Source organism: Pogona vitticeps, chromosome 2, assembly GCF_051106095.1.
Source record: "Pogona vitticeps strain Pit_001003342236 chromosome 2, PviZW2.1, whole genome shotgun sequence".
NCBI lineage: Eukaryota > Metazoa > Chordata > Lepidosauria > Squamata > Agamidae > Pogona > Pogona vitticeps.
Genome location: NC_135784.1, coordinates 310,435,574 through 310,456,254, shown reverse-complemented (window position 1 = coordinate 310,456,254; position 20,681 = coordinate 310,435,574). Strand labels below are relative to the sequence as shown.

Below are 20,681 nucleotides of genomic sequence, written 5' to 3'. Positions count from 1 at the left end.
ACCCAAGATGGCTCACAATGGCTAAAATCACAAAACAACTGTTCTAAAAGTATTACATAAACATATTAAAAACAAATATATATAGATCAAGATTAAAAACAGATTAAAAACAAGGTTAAAACATTTAAATATCTGGAAGTTAATAAATAAAGCATTCCTGAGAGAGGCTTATTGCTTAAAAGGCTGCCTGAAGAGAGAAGAGAGTTTTCCTTGGAGCTGTTTTGCGATACCAGGAGGGTCCCTTCTGGCTTATGGCAAACCTAATGCAGTCGTCAAATAATTGAGGTGGAAAAGAGCCTAATAAGGCCGTCGAGGCCAGCATTTGAGATACGTGAAAGGTTCAAGGAGTGGTTTTGCCAGGGCCACCCCGGCCTCTACTCAAGGTTCCACGGCCCAGCAGGGATTCGAACCCAGGTCTTCTGAGCCCACTTCTGATCTGTTCACTGTGCTGAATCTTCTGGGGGATCTAGCATTTTGGGTTGTGGGCGCTATTACAGGCCCATTTATAGAGGGATAGCTTTGCTTGTCACCAGTGAATGTCTCGCTCCTGAAAAAAAAACCCAATAAGTCCTGTTTGGGGCACATTTTTGGTTTTTTGTGAGAGGTATCTCTGAAGGAACTGGCTGCAATTCACCAAAAGATAAAAGTTCCCCTTGACATTTAGTCCAGTCGTCTCCGACTCTAGGGTGCGGTGCTCATTCCCATCTCCAAGCCATAGAGCCAGTGTTGGTCCGTAGACAGTTTCTGTGGTCACGTGGCCGGCGCAACTAGACACGGAACACCTTGACCTTCCCACCGAGGTGGTCCCTATTGATCGACTCGCATATTTACATGCGTTCGAACAGCTAGGTTGGCAGGAGCCGGGACAAGTGATGGGAACTCACTCCATTGCATGGATTCGATCTTACGACTGCTGGTCTTCTGACCTTGCAGCACAGAGGCTTCTGGAGCTTAACCCGCAGCACCACCACGTCCCTTCACCAAAGCTTATGCCAAACAGGACTTGCTGGACTTGGAAGTGGTACATGGTTATTTGAGGGTTTTGCAGCTCTATCAGATTAAATCATTAACACTTTCTCGCTTTTCTGGACACCCAAAACCTCCCTGAGTAGGTGACCTCGCCCTTAGTAGAAGACCAGAATCTTTTGCTTGAATAAGCAACTCGGCTTTTATAAGCAACTCTCTGGTGGATAAACAGGCTGGCAAACAGATGGAATTATTCTGGGGGCCGGACAGAAAAAGCCACCAGCCCAGGAGAAGACAGGAAGCAGGAGAGTGTCGTTTTTTGCTGTGGTTCAGGCAGGCAGAGATCCTGACTGTTTTAAACATGCAAAAGCAATCTTTCAAGCATTTTAAAAACATTTTTGCATCTCTTTTCAGTGTAAAAGGAGAACATGCCTTTGATATTACAATGGCCTCTCTCTTCTGTCTTGTGTCCTAAATGAATAGTGTTCTCGACTGGCACGTTAACCCAGGAGAATGGCACCTACTGGTTCAGTCTGGAGGCTGCTACTCTAAGAGAAAAACTAGACGATCAAAATGGAGCCTGTTCTGAACCACCAGGACACAACAGTTTGGGATCGTGAGTTTTTCTAGTGAAAGAGTGAGAGTAACAGAGAGAGAGAGTAGTTTCTGCTTGGACGTAGAACTCTCTGTGAACAATACTATCTTGTGTTCTCCTTGATTTCTCTTCTTGGAATTCCATGTGGAAAAAAATAACACCGGGGGAAGAAGGTCCCACACAATGGGTACACCTGCAATTGTACTCAGGATGGGTCCCCTTTCAAAGCATGACAATAAACCAAGAGCAGAAGATGCTACCTTTAATAAAATAACTAAGAGCAGCTGTCAAGTCAATTCTGGCTGAAGGTGACACTTTTTCAGGGTTTTCCAGGTAGAGCATATTTAGAAGTGGTTTGCCGTTCCTTCTCCTGGGGGCAACTCTGTGCTTGTTCAGCTGGCCCAAGGCTACACAGGCTGGCTCTTACCGCAGAAAGCCCAGTGGGGGAATCGAACTCACAACCTCTAGCTCCATAGCCACTGAGCTATCCAGCCACCTGTGACACTTGTATAAGCTTTAAAATCCTATCACGGAAGGGAAAAAAACCTGTGTAATTTGGGGCTTGTTCTGGGGAGAGGCATATCCCTCTTTGGAAATTGGCTGACTTTAATATTATAACATACAGATTTTTTGCGTTCCAGAGTGGGAGTAAAACCACAAGTGAACACAGTATTTTTTTGTAATATCCCCCCAAAATACATTCTGTGGAGGAACGGATGGCATGCCTTGCATGCAGGCTTCCTTTTTCGTCCTTTGTGTTTGCATAATTCATGAAGAACAAATCTTGAAGTATAGTGTGAATAGTCGGCACCCCCTTCACATCTCCTGCAAGTCTAATCTTCCACTCCCCTTCCTTCCCTGCTTTGGGAATTCTTATTTACTGCGCCAAATAAACTCTGTTTATAATGATAACTGAAGGAAGACACCGAAGGAAGAGGGATTGTCTGAGCGGACCTCCACGTGGTCTCATAAATCCCAATAACAGCATCTGCTTTTTTTTTAAAAAAAAGGCATCACCAGCTAGTGGAGGCTGGCCGTTCCAGTATTTGTGGGACTCTTCTGCTCTGGGTTTCAGTCCAAACTTTTTGTGACAAGGAAACCTGGGCAGCTGTAGTCTAAAAACACAAATCCTCTAGTCCAGATTTAAAGGAGAGATCCAAGGTGCCGAACCTATGTTTAGGATAGAATTCAACACCTTAAATGCCTTGAGCAAAGGTTGTATTAAAACTCGGAGCAGACCCACCGCCATTATCTGGCGATGCCAAAGTCACCAGCTTCCACTGCCAGAGGCTAAGCCTGTTTTATTTGTGTCTTTTTGTCCACAAAATTACCAGCTTTGTTTTAACCTGCCCCATGTGGTCTGTCCATTGGAATGGGAGGTGTACTATGTGTAAACCAGATTCCCTTCCTGCTGACAATTTCATGGCTTTAGTGTTATTTTTATTTTATTTTTTAACACAGAAAAGGGTCATCACTTTGTAGCAGAACAAAGTTTGGCTTAACCCATTTGGCTGCCCAAAGGAAATGCTGGGGATAGCTTTCACTCCACGTGCGAAAGGTGCCTGTAAAACTTTTGCTTTTTACATCAGCCCGGATAATGTTTTCCCTGCCTGAAGGCAGCTGATTAATTTAGGGGCTGCTGAGCAGGCTCAAGTGGCATCCAGGGCTCTAGTCTTCAAGAGGAAACGACCAGGAGTGTCAGGAGATGCAGGAAGAGGAGCCTCTGCTTCCCAGCACCTTCTATCTGAGGCTGGCTAATGGCAGGCCGGGCCCTGAAGAATCCACGCTGGTTCTGTCCCTAATAGGGGACCCAGGTAGGACGGGCAAAGACCTCTAACCTTGCCCATGATCAGGCACGGCCAGAGAGTGCTGACAGGACAGTTGAACTCCCATATCTGTGGGGTCGGCATCCGCTGATTCACTTATCCACAGTCTTAACATATTAAAAAATATTGAAAGAGAAATCTTAGAAATATCTATTTCTAAAGTGTAGTCACCAGAACTGGGTACCAAAGGGCGTGAGAAACCCTGCTATGTATAGTGTTTGCTGTTAAAACAGCGTTTGTTATAATCCGCATTTTTCAGCATCTGGGGGTGGGAGCTTGGGACTGATCCACCACAGACACGGGGAGGGGGGGATCCTCCTGTACAGTGCAAAATGTTCCAGTGATCTGACTCAGAGCTTGGGCATTACATCACCAATCATCATAATTTTTCTGCAGTGTCCATAAAACATGGGTGCATAGTGGGTTTTACTCATGAAACTCATTGTTCTGTTTTTTTGTGGTTTTGTATGTGTGTGTGTTTTTTCTTCTTAGTACTCTGATAAAGGTATCACCTACTCTTGCATTTGGGTCATTTTAAGGGTTTTTTTTTCCTTTTAAAAAATATCTCTGTATGCTTTTTTTGTGTGATACAGGAAAGGATGGCCCACCTGATGTTCGGGCTTAATTTTCCATTCCCTGGTGTTGTATAATTAATGAGGGATGAATTGTGACGTGCTATGGAAAAAAGAGTAAGGAATGAATTAAGCAATTAACGACGTAGAAGGATGTGGCAGTTGTCGGATGCCCTGACCGAAGCACAGAACAAAATGGAAAGAATGGTTTTTAATTGGAATCATTAGTTTTAAAAATATTAGCAACATCTACAGATTACGGAGTTCTCTTCACTGAGCCGAGTTCAGGAAATCTTTCCTACATTTAGGCACTTGCTCGAAGCCATGCTGCTGTAGTCTAACATATTTTTTTTTTTGGGGGGGGGGGAGAGATTTGAGAAGACTGAGAGTGGGAGCGGAAACATCCGTCATCACCATCTTACACCCCCACCCCCATTTTTAGTCTCATTTTCTTTTGAATTAACCCTATTTGAATTATATAGGATTCCTTCTTACTTCCCAAGAAAGGCTGTAATCTTATGTAGGCTTACTCGGGTCTTCATCTCTGCGCCTGGATGCCCAGGTTCCCGGCGGTGGCCAGGAGGGCTTTAGCACAATTGAAGCTAGTGCACCAGCGACGTCCGTTTCTGGACAGGTCTGATCTGGACACGGTGGCACACGCCTTCGCGACTTCCCGGCTCTTATGTGGGGCTGCCGATGGAAAGTGTCGGGAAACTCCAGCGGGTCCAAAACGCAGCGGCCAGATGGCTAACTTCGGCTGGAGGCAGGAACCACACAATTCCCCCCCCTCCCCGTGAGAGCAACTCCACTGGCTTTCGATCCCTTTCTGGCTGGAATTCAAAGTGACGGTTCTCGCCTATAAAGCCCTAAATGGCTTGTGCCCAAGCTATCTCAAGGACCGTGTCTCTTTTTATGAGCCTGCATGGATGTTATGATCATCAGGCCTCTCTCAGTCCCACCTGCTTCACGGGTGAATTTGGTGGGGACATGGGAGAGGGCCTTCTTCCCTGTGGCTGCTCAAGGAGAGACTGGAACTCCCTGCCACTGGAGGCCAGGGTGCTCCCCATCTTGGCTGTCCTTCCGCAAGCAAGCAAATACACCTTTCACTTCAGGCAATCTTTCCCTCGGGGACTACCTGCCTGAGTGGAATATTTTAATGGATGGTTACGCCTTACTGTTTTGAATGTATTTTTGTTGTTGCTTTTGTTTACCATTTCCTAGTGTGGCATTTGTTTGATCTGCTTTAATATTTGCATATTTGCTGTTTTTAGCTTCAGGTGTTGTCTTTGAAAGATGAGGCAGCAAGTTCGAAAGGTGTGCCTCCCAGAAGGGGCCCCGATTCTGTGCCACAGACTAAACCACAAATACATCCAGCGCACCATGCTGTGTATCTTCTGAATGCAAAGGTTACCCCTTTATCGCTGTTGTCTGCTTTGGCCTTCCCATCAACGGATATTCCCTTTTGCACCTTAAAAGAAATGGAAAGGTTACGAACACAAAACAAGGTCCGACAAACCATAAAGACAAGATAACGGTGGCCAGAGAGTTGAACCAAGAGATCTCTTTGCTAATCTCACCCTTCTATCCACGTCTACCTTTGCTTCCTTTATCCTGTCTCCTTGCCAAAAAAAATAAAATAAGATTTTCTTTTGGTTGTTGTGGGTTTTTCGGGCTCTTTGGCCGTGTTCTGAAGGTTGTTTTTCCTAACGTTTCGCCAGTCTCTGTGGCCAGTGCTGTCCTCTGAAGATGCCCATGGCCACAGAAACTGGCAAAACGTTAGGAAGAACAACCTTCAGAACACGGCCAAAGAGCCTGAAAAACCCACAACCATCAGATCCCGGCCGTGAAAGCGAATACAAGATTTTCTTTGTTTAGCCTTCTGGTCTTCTTCCCCTTCCCCCTGAATCTTTTCATTTCCCAGAAAGCCAGTCCTCGAAACATCTTTGCAGCCATTACATGGAGCCAGAAGAGAGAGTTTAGCAGCGCTCGCATGCAAATGTGTCTCATGGAAGAAGGGAAATTTCAGCATTTGGAGGATCCGCTGCAGAAACCTTTGGGTGCAGGCAAACGGCAGCCTGTGCATGGCAGCCGCTCCTTAGCGGTCCTCTAACCACAAAGCTTCCTGCACGGCCTCCTCCCGGTGCCAGGAATAACTGCCCTCGTGGTCAGAAGGCTCGTGAGTTTCGTAATGGGAGCCACGAGGAGAGGTCCGGTCCAGAAGCTGGAGGAAGCCACCCACTTCAGGCTGTTGTGGCTGAGAGTGGTTGTGCATGGGAGAAGCAGGCGGGGATACGACTCTGACCGCTCTAGTTGCATCCGGTGGAACCCAGAGAGATGGGGGGGGGCTACAACCTTGATGACACCCCCCCCAGCCAGCCAGCAAGGCCATTCTAGCTGGGGGTGATGTGAGCTGCGGGTCACCAGATTGGGTTTGGCGTCTGGAATGGAATGGCAGAGGGTTATTTAGGGTGGATAAGGGGATGGGAAGTGTGTTGTTGTTTAGTGGTTATGTCGTGTCCGACTCTTCGTGACCCCATGGACCAGAGCACGCCAGGCCCTCCTGTCTTCCACTGCCTCCCAGAGTTGGGTCAAATTCATCTTGGTCGCTTGGATGACCCTGTCCAGCCATCTCGTCCTCTGTTGTCCCCTTCTCCTCTTGCCTTCACTCTTTCCCATCATCAAGGTATTTTCCAAGGAGTCTTCTCTTCTCATGAGATGGTCAAAGTATTGGAGCCTCAGCTTCAGGATCTGTCCTTCCAGTGAGCACTCAGGGTTGATTTCCTTCAGAATGGATAAGTTTGTTCTCTTTGCAGTCCAGGGGACTCTCAAGAGCCTCCTCCAGCACCACAGTTCAAAAGCATAAATTCTTCGGCGGTCTGCCTTCTTTATGGTCCAGCTGTCACTTCTATAGATTACTACTGGAAAAACCATAGCTTTAACCATGCAGACCTTTGTCGGCAAGGTGATGTCTCTGCTTTTTAAGATACTGTCTAGGTTTGTCATCGCTTTCATCCCAACACATTCAGAGGGTGCCAGGTTGGGAACGGCAATCATAACATGGTCTATTGTCTTGCAGGAGTCCAATTAAATGCATTATCCTGATAAGACCAGCCTTTCAGCTAAAATGTAAACCGATATTCTTAATTCTGTTTATAGTTTGGAAACGGAACAGCCAGCTTTTCAGGCTGGGAAACATGATTCACTTGTTCAGTTTCTTGGCTCATCTGTTCTCAAAACTATAAATGCACACCCGTTGTTTTTTTCTCTCCTCCACCCACTCTAGCATGAAGTGTTGAAGCATTTTAGGGCACACAGAGGCTCTGGTAGAAAGAACACTCTCATTTATATTCCTATAAAGCACATTTTAAAACATGTGCCTATGTAGTTTCTCATTTTATTTTTAAAATTTCTAAATGCCCCCCATCTTTCAAAATAGGTACTCCAAAAGATTAAAAAAAAGAAGAATATAAAAGAATATCAATATCCATCATATAAATAGTGAAACTAAGAAGAAACAAGCAGTTAAAGAAAAATACAGCAGGCAGAAGCCATACAATCAATTAATCTGCTTGGGTAAGTCAAAACAAATTAGACTGCTAACTAAACAAGATAACATCTAGCAGGTTTTCCAAACACACCCTGGACTTTAGAAAAATTACATTTTTTATATACAGTGTCCAGATTCTGTCCACCAACATGGCCAGGGACCATCTTGTGTTTGTGTGTTTAGTCGTTTAGTCGTGTCCGACTCTTCGTGACCCCATGGACCAGAGCACGCCAGGCCCTCCTGTCTTCTACTGCCTCCCGGAGTTGTGTCAGGTTCATGTTGGTTGCTTCGCAGACACTGTCCAGCCATCTCATCCTCGGTCGTCCCCTTCTCCTCTTGCCATCACACCTTCCTAACATCAAGGTTTTTTCCAAGGACTCTTTTCTTCTCATGAGATGGCCAAAGTACTGGAGCCTCAGCTTCAGGATCTGTCCTTCAAGTGAGCATTCAGGGTTGATTTCCTTTAGAACTGATAGGTTTGTTCTCCTTGTAGTCCAGGGGATTCTCAAGAGTCTCCTCCAGCACCACAATTCAAAGGCATCAATTCTTCGGCGGTCTGCTTTCTTTATGGTCCAGCTCTCACTTCCATACATCACGACAGGAAAAACCATAGCTTTGACTATTCGGACTTTTGTTGGCAAGGTGATGTCTCTGCTTTTCAAGATGCTGTCAAGATTTGTCATCGCTTTCCTCCCAAGAAGAAGGCGCCTTTTAATTTCAGGGCTGCTGTCTCCATCTGCAGTGATCATGGAGCCCAGGAAGATAAAATTTGACACTGCCTCCATATCTTCCCCTTCTATTTCCCAGGAGGTGATGGGACCAGTGGCCATGATCTTAGTTTTTTTGATGTTGAGTTTCAGACCGTTTTTTGCACTCTCCTCTTTCACCCTCATTACAAGGTTCCTTAATTCCTCCTCACTTTCTGCCATCAGAGTGGTATCATCTGCATATCGGAGGTTGTTGATATTTCTTCCGGCAATCTTAATTCCGGCTTGGGTTTCTTCCAGTCCAGCCTTCCGCATGATGTATTCTGCATATAAGTTAAACAAGCTGGGGGACAATATACAGCCTTGCCGTACTCCTTTCCCAATTTTGAACCACTCAGTTGTTCCATGACCAGTTCTAACTGTTGCTTCCTGTCCCGCATATAGGTTTCTCAGGAGACAGATAAAGTGGTCAGGCACTCCCATTTCTTTAAGAACTTGCCATAGTTTGCTGTGGTCCACACAGTCAAAGGCTTTCGCATAGTCAATGAAGCAGAAGTAGATATTTTTCTGGAACTCTCTGGCTTTCTCCATAATCCAGCGCAAGTTAGCAATTTGGTCTCGAGTTCCTCTGCCTCTTCGGAATCCAGCTTGTACTTCTGGGAGTTCTCGGTCCACATACTGCTGAAGCCTACCTTGTAGGATTTTGAGCATAACCTTGCTAGCGTGCGAAATGAGTGCAATTGTACGGTAGTTGGAGCATTCTTTGGCACTGCCTTTCTTTGGGATTGGGATGTAGACTGATCTTTTCCAATCCTCTGGCCACTGTTGAGTTTTCCAAACTTGCTGGCATATTGAATGTAGCACCTTAACAGCATCATCTTTCAAGATTTTAAATAGTTCAACTGGAATGCCATCACCTCCACTGGCCTTGTTGTTAGCCAGGCTTTCTAAGGCCCACTTGACTTCGCTCTCCAGGATGTCTGGCTCAAGGTCAGCAACTACATTGTCTGGGTTGTCCGGGATATCCAAATCTTTCTGATATAATTCCTCTGTGTATTCTTGCCACCTCTTCTTGACGTCTTCTGCTTCTGTTAGGTCCCTTCCATTCTTGTCTTTTATCATGTTCATCTTTGCGCAAAATGTTCCTCTAATATGTCCAATTTTCCTGAACAGATCTCTGGTCTTTCCTTTTCTGTTATCTTCCTCTATTTCTTTGCATTGTTCATTTAAGAAGGCCCTCTTGTCTCTCCTTGCTATTCTTTGGAAGTCTGCATTCAAGTTTCTGTAACTTTCCCTATCTCCCTTGCATTTTGCTTCCCTTCTCCTCTCTGCTATTTCTAAGGCCTCGTTGGACAGCCACTTTGCTTTCTTGCATTTCCTTTTCTTTGGGATGGTTTTCGTTGCTGCCTCCTGGACAATGTTACGAGCCTCTATCCAAAGTTCTTCAGGCACTCTGTCCACCAAATCTAGTCCCTTAAATCTGTTCTTTACTTCCACTGTGTATTCATAAGGGATTTGGTTTAGATTATACCTGAGTGGCCCAGTGGTTTTTCCTAATCTCTTCAGTCTAAGCTTGAATTTTGCTATGAGAAGCTGATGATCAGAACCGCAGTCAGCTCCAGGTCTTGTTTTTGCTGACTGTATCGAGCTTCTCCATCTTTGGCTGCAGAGAATATAATCAATCTGATTTCGATATTGCCCATCTGGTGATTTCCATGTATAGAGTCGCCTCTTGTGTTGTTGGAAAAGAGTGTTTGTGATGACCAGCTTATTCTCTTGACAAAACTCTATTAGCCTTTGTCCTGCTTCGTTCTGAACTCCAAGGCCAAACTTCCCTGTTGTTCCTTTTATCTCTTGGCTCCCGACTTTAGCATTCCAGTCCCCTAGAATGAGAAGAACATCTTTCTTTGGTGTCAGTTCTAGAAGGTGTTGTAAATCTTCATAGAATTGTTCAATTTCAGTCTCCTCAGCAATGCTGGTTGGTGCATAAACTTGGATTATTGTGATGTTGAATGGTCTGCCTTGGATTCGTATTGACATCATTCTATCATTTTTGAGATTGTATCCCATTACAGCTTTTCCCACTCTTTTGTTGACTATGAGGGCTACTCCATTCCTTCTACGGGATTCTTGCCCACAATAGTAGATATGATAATCATCTGAGCTGAATTCACCCATTCCTGTCCATTTTAGTTCACTGATGCCCAGGATGTCAATGTTTATTCTTGCCATCTCCTGTTTGACCACCTCCAGCTTCCCAACGTTCATAGATCTTACATTCCAGGTTCCTATGCAGTATTTTTCTTTGCAGCATTGGATTTTCCTTTCACTTCCAGGCACGTCCACAGCTGAGCGTCCTTTCGGCTTTGGCCCAACCACTTCATTAGCTCTGGAGCTACTTGTACTTGTCCTCCACTCTTCCTCAGTAGCATGTTGGACGCCTTCCGACCTGAGGGGCCCATCTTCCAGCGTCATATCTTTTAGCCTTTTGTTTCTGATCATGGGGCGTTCTTGGCAAAGATACTGGAGTGGCTTGCCATTTCCTACTCCAGGTGGATTGAGTTTAGTCGGAACTCTCCACTATGTCCTGTCCGTCTTGGGTGTCCCTGCACGGCATAGCCCATAGCTTCTCTGAGTTACTCAAGCCCCTTCGCCACAACAAGGCAGCAATCCATGAAGGAGGGGACCATCTTAGCTGACGGCTTCTGGCACTTGGAGATAAAATTAATTTTGCCAAGCTCTGCAAGCTATTACTCTCCCCTCCCCTTTAAATGTTCACAGTGCTTTTCCAGAAAAGTCAGGGAAAAGTGAACAACAGATCACAAGAATCATGGTTGTATTCAGCCTTCTTGCAAATATCGTAAAATTCAGAGGGGGGACCTGTTGTTGTTTAGTTGTTAAGTCATGTCTGACTCTTCGTGACCCCATGAATCAGAGCACGCCAGGCCCTCCTGTCTTCCACTGCCTCCCGGAGTTTGGTACCAAATTCATGTTGGTCACTTCGATGACCCTGTCCAGCCATCTCGTCTTCTGTCGTCCCCTTCTCCTCTTGCCTTCACTCTTTCCCAACATCGGGGGCTTTTCCAGGGAGTCTGCTCTTCTCATGAGATGGCCAAAGTATTGGAGCCTCAGCTTCAGGATCTGTACTTCCAGTGAGCACTCAGGGTTGATTTCCTTCAGAACGGATGCGTTTGTTCTCCTTGCAGTCCAGGGGACTCTCAAGAGCCTCCTCCAGCACCACAATTCAAAAGCATCCATTCTTCGGCAGTCGGCCTTCTTTATGGTCCAGCTCTCACTTCCATACATCGCTACAGGAAAAACCATAGCGTTGAGGATGTGGACTTTTGTTGGCAAGGTGATGTCTCTGCTTTTTAAGATGCTGTTGAGGTTTCTCATTGCTTTCCTCCCATGAAGCAGGAGTCTTTTAATTTCATGACTGCTGTCTCCACCTGCAGTGATCATGGAGCCCAAGAAGGTAAAATCTGTCACTGCCTCCATATCTTCCATTTCTATTTGCCAGAAGGTGATGGGACCAGTGGCCATGATCTTAGGGTTTTTTTTTTTTGTTGTTGTACCTGTTGTACCAAGGAGCAATTATAATAAAGAGTTTTTAAAAATGACCGTCACCCTCAGATACACCATTTGGGGTCCGGGGGGGGGCAATTAAGAAGTTAAGGGTTAAAGTTGAGCAGTAGCCCACTGAGCTGACTAATGAGCACCAACATTCGCCCAGAAGATTCGGGAACAGCAATATGCTGGCTCGCGGATGCCAGACTCATTGGCCCATTGAGATGATCCTCCCTTGCTTCTGTCTTCCTTTTCTGCATCCTTGGTTCTTTTTACTTCGAATTCTTGAGCCCCTTGAGTATTTCGCCAGACATTTTTGTTTTGAGCGAGAGCTTCCCCGTTGACGTGGTCAATATTAAATCCTTCCAGTGTGTCGTTGAATTTTCTCTTTTGTCTACTGTGCAATCCAACGAGGATCTCTAAACAGAAAATACGTTTTGGGAGACTGTTGTCCAGACAACATGGTCAGCCCACTGAAGCTGTCATTATTTCAGGGCTGTAAACACAGATGTTTGACATCTGTCATCAGTAGATTGCTATGACCTACACAGGGTTGCAGGTCACAGGTATTAGCTCTTGCCTGCTTCTGTTGCAACACCACTGCGTGGGTGAGCTTGTATTTGAGCTGTTGTGTTAAAACAAAACAAAACAGTAGGCCCATATGTGCTTGTGTCTATCCAGACTTTGAACCATGACCTTAAAGTACTTCACGTGGAATATTGGAAATCCTTTTAGAAAACATCACTGCTGTTGTTTATAAAATGCAAGCTTCTAGACCTCATTGAGGGGGGGAAGGCTGTTGTTCTTCAGGCAGGATTTTCTGGTCTTGACCCCTTAAGCCGTTCTTGTCCAAGGACAGATCTGATGCAAACCCCCTTCGTCCTAACAGCTCTTCAGATCATGCAGCTTGCAAAGTTACCTTGACTTCCTTCCACAGGATGTGACAAAGCATCCTGAAGCGACTGCTATTATGGGGGCTCAACGCAGAACTCTGCTGGTTTGTCCCAACCCCTGGAAGACTTTCCCGGAAGCAGTATTTTTTTGTAACAGAGTATGCACTGCTATCCAGTACAGTTTCGCTACTCTACAAGTCCACCACATATGGTAAAAGCTTCCCTCTTGTGCTTCACACTTCCATGTATAGCTTTTTTTTCCTATGCTCATCACTCCCGCTAGGCTGGGGAAGCGAGGCTCTGCGGCTTGGGACCTTAAGGGACTGCCGCTTGGAACATGATGGAAAGACCCCAACACCTTGTGCAGCCCATTTCGGATCCTGAGCCTATGCCTTGGGTAAGTCCTGGTGTCTGCTTCTGGAGCTGAAGCCGGCTGGGCTGAAGATGCCCTCATAGACCGAAGGGGAGCCCTCGAGAGCCGTGGCAGGCTGCCACCGAAAGAGAGGCCTTCCAGGTAGGCTGGACCGCACTTCCCCTGCCATATGACCTCCGAGGGAGCCCTTTCCTTCTGGTTCCTGATCAGACTGCCCTACGGTGGGCAGCACAAACGAGGGGCACCAATCCCTGCCTCACGTGGTGGCCCGTGGCCTGACAGCCTTTCACCTTTCATTGATGCTTTGGCCAAGGGAAGGACCCTGCTGCTGCTGCTGATGATGATTTCTCCTGACAGGGATCGTGGGCTGTGGACGATCATGCTAGTTTCAGGAGGTTCCGACCACCGCCGATCTTTCTTGGAGGAGGTGCTTCGCCAAAACGCCAGGATAACCAGGCTGCACTATTGGAGAGAAGAAAAGGGACGACAGTCTGGAACATTATGGAGAGGAGAGGGTGCCGCCCCACGTCTCCTGCCTCGTGGCCCAGGATGGCTGGACCACCCCTGTCTATAGCCAGATGTACCAGGATGAACTGGGCATGCATGTAAAGCGGACCTTTACTCATAGATATCCGAGACCTGCGGATCCTGGCTCTCCGTGTCCCTGGGATGACGGTCCCTGAATATTGTTGTGCTGTGTCCTTCCACCGGCAGTCCCTCACCCTCGCTTACACACAAGGAACCTCAGGTTTGTGAAAAAGTGTGACCCAAAGGGAAGCACAAACCTCTCTGCCCCTGAACGCGAGCCTTAATTCGGTGTCCCAAGACGTACGCGTGCTTTCTGCTCCAGAGAAGGGCCAAGAGCCAGGAACTCTTCCGGATGGGTCTCATTCTGCTGTCCGGCTGCTTCTAATTTGGCTCCAGCAAATCTCACAAGAGCTGAGCAACAGCTATATAAATACAGGGAAAGTATGTTTCCCTAAATATATCGCAGTCTGATCTGTAATTTAGCTTCGTCCCACCTCAGCTGGCAAGTGGGGAACTGCAGACAGCCCTACCCCACTTCCAATCCCCAGGGAAGACAGCCTACCAGAAAATCAAAATAACTCCCACCCACTATTTTTTCCCCCAGCAGGGGAAATGCATGGAATTTGCAGACCTCAGGATGGGGGAGGAAGGGAGGGAGAGAGAAGGAAGGAAGAGAGAGAAAGGAAGAGAGAAAGAGAAAAAAGGTGATGATGTATAGAAGGAAGGAAGAGGGAGGGAGGGAGGAAAGAAGGAAGGAAGGAAAGAAGGAAGGAAGAGAGAGAGAGAAAGGGAGGAAGGAAGAGAGAAAGAGAAAAAAGGTGATGATGTATAGAAGGAAGGAAGAGGGAGAGAGGGAGGAAAGAAGGAAGGAAAGAAGGAAGGAAGAGAGAGAGAAAGGAAGGAAGGAAGAAACAAAGGAACGAAGGAAGAGACAGAGAGAGGAAGGAAGGAAGAAAGGAAGGAAGGAAGGAAGGAAGGAAGGAAGGAAGGAAGGAAGGAAGGAAGGAAGGAAGGAAGGAAGGAAGGAAGGAAGGAAGGAAGGAAGGAAGGAAGGAAGGAAGGAAGGAAGGAAGGAAGAAGAGCTGGAGCTACACATGGCCTGCCACCCATGGCTTGTGGTCCATGGCCCTGGCCTGTGCATTTTGCCTTTGGTCTAAGTGTATCCTTTGAATTCCACTTGCCCTAGAACTGCATTTTAAGTGAAGAAGTTTCCAAGGCTCAGCACCTCCATCAGTCAAAGAACGGATTTGAATTTTTATTTTATTTTTTATTTTTTTGCAATTGGTCCCTTTGATTGTCAGGGCAGCAGGGGCCCAAAGGTCGGCAAGACCTTAGTGTTATTCCCAGGAACGTGACCTGCTTCTGATGGTCTCGGCCTCTTCCACACAGCCAGACCTTCTGCCCGGTGTATTTCAGATCAGACTTTAGGAAAGTTATTCTTTTCTTCTCATCTGGCCAGGGACCATACGGGCTGAGCGATTTTTTGTGTGCGTGTTTTTGGTTTTTTTTTCCTTTCGGAGCATCTTTTTCCCCAAAACAAATCTTTCCACCAGTTCCAGTTTCAGAGGGACACCTCAGTCCTGCCTTTTCACTCCGGCTCCTCCTACTCAAGCTAGTGGTGGCCTTTGGGGCTGGAAAACATGCCTTCTAGGACTCAGTGTTCAATATATTTTAAAACTAAGTTATACATTAATTAGCAATTTAAAATGTTTTCCATGTGTGCATCCCTTCATGAACGAACAGGGCAAAGCCCTGCTGTAAAAAAAGTAGAGGATTAAGACCCCATAGAAGCATAGAATCACGGAGTTGGAAGGGGCCTCAGAGGCCATCAAGCCCAACCCCTCCCCTGCTCACAGCAGGAGTACAAATCCAAGCAGATCTGACCGAGGGTGGTCCCATTTTCTCTTGAAGACTTCCAACTCCCTGGGTCATTTATTTCATTGTCATACTGCTCTAACAGTTAGGTTGTTTTTTCCCTGATATTCAGGCAAAATCTGGCTTCCTTCCTTCCTTCCTTCCTTCCTTCCTTCCTTCCTTCCTTCCTTCCTTCCTTCCTTCCTTCCTTCCTTCCTTCCTTCCTTTCTTTCTTTATTTATTTATTTATTTATTTATTTATTTATTTATTTATTTATTTATTTATTTATACCTCGCCTATCTGGCCCACCGGACCACTCTAGGCGGCTTCCAAATATAAAATCAAATAATAAAACATAGACAAATACATAATAATCAAACAAGAACAGCAGTAAAAATAAACAGGAAAAGTAAGAAAAAATCAAGAGTTGGCTGGAGGGAAGGCCTGAATAAACATGTTTTTAATTGGGTTTTAAAGGTGCCCAGCGTGGGGGCCACGCGAATCGCCAGAGGGAGATTGTTCCAGAGGCGAGGAGCCACCGCCGAGAAGGCCCAGTTTCGTGTCTCCTCCTTCCGGGCCTCTCTCGGCGTCAGGCTCCTCAGCCTCACCTCCTGACCCGCGTGAACAGATCCTGACCCTCATCTGTAGGACAGCCTTTCTGGTCTTTGAAGAGTGCTATCTTATCCCCCCCCCTCAAGTCTCCTTTTCTCAAAGCTAAACAGCCCTGGTTCTTTTCTCCTCACAGGACTTGGTTTCCCGTTCCCTGATCATCCTCATTGCCCTCCTCTGAACATCTTCTAATTTGTTAGCATCCTTCTTGAACTGGGGTGTCCAGAACTGGACAACAGTATTCCAGATGACGCCTAACCAGTGCTGAATGGAGGGGGACTAGCACCTCACAGGATTTGGGGATTATACTCCAGTTAATCCATCCTAAAATTGCATTTGCCTTTTTTAAATAATAATAATAATAATAATAATAATAATAATAATAATAATAATAATAATAATAATAATAATAATAATAATAATAATAATAATAATAATAATAATAATAATAATAATAGTTGTTTTGTTGTTTTGTTGTTGTTGTTGTTGTTGTTGTTGTTGTTATTATTATTATTATTATTATTATTATTATTATTATTATTATTATTATTATTATTATTATTATTATTTGCATCCACAATGCATTGTTAGCTCATATTCCGCTTTTGATCTGCCAGGATCCTTCTCACTCATTGAAAGATATTGGCATTTAGCCTTTCTCCATGTTTACTGAGTGTCTGTTGGTTAACTTGGTCTGAAATTATGAGATAACTCTCCTTCCTTGTCCAGGAAGACGAAAATAAGAAGTATGGGCTTGGCAGAATGAAAAGCCAGATATACACAGGGACAAGTGTTTATTGCCGTTAACAAAATTGCTGTACGTGGGGGAAATGGTTCATTGAAAGGGAAGCAGATTAAGCCAATGGGCCCGTCAATGGTCAATGAGGAGGTCCTGGAGTCCTCTACCTGGCCCTGAAGCAGGTTACGAAACCAAGAAGAAATAAGCGGCTTCATTGAGGTCAACGGGGAAATTCGTGAGAAGGACTGGCGTCTTTTGAAACACCTCTCCTGTATAGGTGCGCCATTTTCCAGCGGGGAGATAAATGTCTCTCTGTCGCTTGCCCCTCTCCAAGATGGGGGCCACCATCAGGGTGTCCCCAATAAGAAACTGGGAATCTATTGTGTGCGCCACCTCATCGTTGGGAGAAATCCACCAGATGGGCCGTATGAGGGGGTCCCCGCTGTCAGCGATCTCCCCAGCCACTTGCAACAAGAGGGGAGCAACCAGGGATTCGCGAAGCTGTAGGAACTTCTGCGCAATTCCCATGACTTCCATGTCATAAAACCAAGGCGGGATGGACAACTGCATAGCGGGCATGAAGGCCGCCAGTTCCAGCCAGCGGACATACAGCTCCTTCTCCGGCAGGTCTGTGGCACCTTCCGTCTTGTTGGGGAGAAAATTTCCACCAATCATATCTGGCAATATGTAAGGATATCCCAAAAGACTAACAGTCAACACCGTAGGTATGATGGACTTCAGGCCAAGCTCATGGCCCCAGATGGAGTCTCGGTCGATGATACGAACGAAACAAGGGACATGCTGGGAACGATAGCCGACTCGGACTTCTGCGAGCTCATAAAAAGGAATGGCCATCTCTGCATAATGCTTCGACCAGGAACTGGGGTCCAATAAAGGCTGGAAGGTCTTGGAGGGATCTGGAAGGTAACACGCTTCGCCGGCATCAAACTTGAAAGATGATACGCCGTATTTGGAACGGAGCTGTATGAGGTGACTCTGAAACCAAACCCTGGTGGCCGGGTTGGTAAAGTCCAGGACAGCTCCAACGCCATTCCACCACTTGACCATGGCAGGAGATGCTCCCATCGGCTCCATCACAAACAGCTGGTTGTCTATTCCCACCTGAAAGTTTTTGGAATCTTTGTGTACGAAAGGATGTATCCAAAGGGTAACATCAAACCCATCCTCTTTAAGTTTTTCAAACATTTCGGTGACGCGAGGAAACTTTGCAGGGTCAAAATCAAAGTCACCGTAATTCTGCACGTACATGTCATCTATCTCCATGTGGCTGTATTTGAAATGGTGCCTTCGAATCGTTTGTGCGAAATCCAGAAGTTTACGTTGGTCAATCTCTTTTCTATACACAGCCCATGTAGACCAGATTGGAAACCTGAACATTTTTTCCGAAGGCATTCTTAAAGGTTTTTTGAAAAAGCTCTTGGCCATATATTTATGGACAGAGGTTATGTCTGGAGCCAGGCAGATCTGATATCTCAGCTCTGGGAAAGGATGCTGCCCAAGAGGAGGTGCATAAGGAGAGTCCTTGTATCGTGCTTGGAAGGTGAGGGACCTCTCGGTGGCATTGAACCCCAGGTGGAAGGGCACGGAGTCATTAATCTTGATGGCTAATGCTTTGGAGGAAAGCCAGTACCTCTCCAAGATGCCCCCAAAGGTGTTCCTAAAAGAATACACATCGCTGCTCACAAAAGGCATGGGTTCTTGACTCCCTGGTAGCTTGAGTGGCCAGTGCTGGGCGCTCATCTCATAGCCTCCGTACCAACGTGCATCCGCCCAGAACATCTTGTGTTCCACCACCGCCTCCGTCACAAACTCTTCCCAGCCAACATGATAGCAATGAATCGAACGCTCAGGCTGGACCCTCTTGATGACGAAATTCAAGGTCCTTTCGTCGGTCCTGGTGCAAACGACAACCTCCCCTTCCTCAGAGCACGATTCCAGGTCCAGGTGGCCTGACTGGAAGGTTAGCTTGAAGATCGTCTCTCCGTTCTGGCTTTTGATGATAAACCCATCCCGTTGAAGGTCCAAATCGGCTAAAGTCACTCTAGCGATCTTCTGAAGCAGAAGCATGTAGAAACATCCGACCAGCACGGCGGAGACAAGACCCATCCCAAAGAATGCATCGACGCCAAGAGGTAGCCCCGGCGATGGTGGAGATCCGGGGCTGCGCGTCAGTCCTGTGTCCTCTTTCTTCTTTAACCTTCCTTCCTTTCCTTTGGGATGAAAGGATGGCATTTCCATAATATGAAAGACCTTATTGCTGGGATCGGTGGCTCTAAACTGTGGCTGTTCTGCCCACGGGGGCTTTTTTGATCGGCTTTACTCAGAGCATGTTTACCAACAGCTCTCCGAGGTCCAGGAATAGAGACTGCTGTGTCAGGATGCAGGGAAATGACAGCTCTCCAGCGGAGCCAAGCTCTCTAATAAATGAATTGGAAAAAAGTGCATTTTGCACACATGCACCAAACTCACCAGAACCCTGTGTCCTCCTCTCGTGCAGGCTTTCTGCTCAAACTCAGCTGCCTTGATAGCTCTTATGCAAGCAAATCTTCCAGGCTGTCAGACGCCCAGATTTCCCCAGTGTAGGAGCTGCAGCCAAGTTGAGGGGGAAGGGAGCGGAGTAAACAAGCAGCTTCAAGGAGGAAGGCCTCCGGGAACAGGAAATGGGCTGGTGGAAACAGATCATACCTCTGTGTGGGAAAAAAGACATTCGTTCAGCGAGAACAAAATTCTCCTGTTAGATAAGAAGGTCCCCTAGTGGGGACATCATCTGCTATTCTCTGCATTGTCAATATTTTCCTGCAAAAATTTCTTTCTTTCTTTCTTTCTTTCTTTCTTTCTTTCTTTCTTTCTTTCTTTCTTTCTTTCTTTCTTTCTTTCTTTCTTTCTTTTTCTTTTCTTTTCTTTTCTTTTCTTTTCTTAATGGTTGTCCAGGAAACTTTTATGCTTCAGAGAAACCACGGGGAAAGTGGCCTGAAAAACCATCCTTTGCATTTCTATTTATTTATTTTGATTTATACCCCGCCCATCTAGACCAAAGGTCTACTCTGGGCAGCATTAGAAATTTAAAAACAGCAAAACCAATACACATGCAATAAATACAAGATGTTAAAATGTGAATTTAAGATACTGTGCTTTTTGCCCAGTGGTCAAGCCATTGCTTTATCACTAGCCTGTAAGGCAGTGATCCAACCTGCCTTGGGTCCCCAGATATTCCTTGAACTACAACTCCCAGAAGCCTTCACCCTGAGCCGTGCCAGCCAGGATTTCTGGGAGTTGTAATTCAAGAACACCTGGGTGGAAACCACTGCTGTTAAGGCTATCGGGGCTTCCCCCCCCCAAACTTGTGGATGGAAGAACCCTTTTTTTCGCTACCAGATTTTCCAGTTTTTATGGAAGGATATTTTAGAATATTTTCAAGCATGTGAGATAATAGCAATGACACAGAGTCTCGAGCCTGCTGTATTGACTGGGTGTTTTTTTTTTTCATTTTTCTGGGGATGGGGGTGGAATCCCTGGAAGCCAGATCCCAGCCCCCCCCCCACACACACACATGCACACACACACAGCTGATAGGTCCCACAGTGCCCTTCCTTGGATCCAGTTTGGTCCTGGAGCTGAAGAAGGGGGAGATGGAGGGTAAGAGTCTGTTACAGGCAGCTATTCTGGGGAAAAGGTGGCGGGATGAGAGGCCCCTTTTTCTGGTGCCTCAGAATTGCATCTGAAATTTGGCTGAGGGTTTCAGACAGCAGGAAAGGTGTGTGGCGTCCTGCGGTCCAATCTGGATGAACATTTCGGCAACTGGGTGTTGCAACAGACGTCTGGAAGCCCCCCTCCCCTCCCCAGGCACCCCAGTCTGCAGGGATGAGGTGTCCCTGTTCTTGGG

At 46.2% G+C, this 20,681-nt stretch overlaps 1 protein-coding gene across 1 annotated transcript; it reads right to left on the bottom strand.

Moving 5' to 3' along the window:
• Positions 1 to 7,333: 7,333 nt before the first annotated feature.
• LOC110080487 (myogenesis-regulating glycosidase) lies at positions 7,334 to 20,102 on the bottom strand. Its single transcript, XM_020796436.3, has one exon. The coding sequence runs from the start codon at positions 19,034 to 19,036 to the stop codon at positions 16,961 to 16,963; it is 2,076 nt and encodes a 691-aa protein (XP_020652095.3). The 5' UTR covers positions 19,037 to 20,102; the 3' UTR covers positions 7,334 to 16,960.
• Positions 20,103 to 20,681: the final 579 nt, after the last annotated feature.

Coding starts and splice junctions, on each gene's coding strand:
- LOC110080487 (XM_020796436.3), bottom strand. CDS start 19,036: ATGGAAATGCCATCCTTTCATCCCAAAGGAAAGGAAGGAAGGTTAAAG.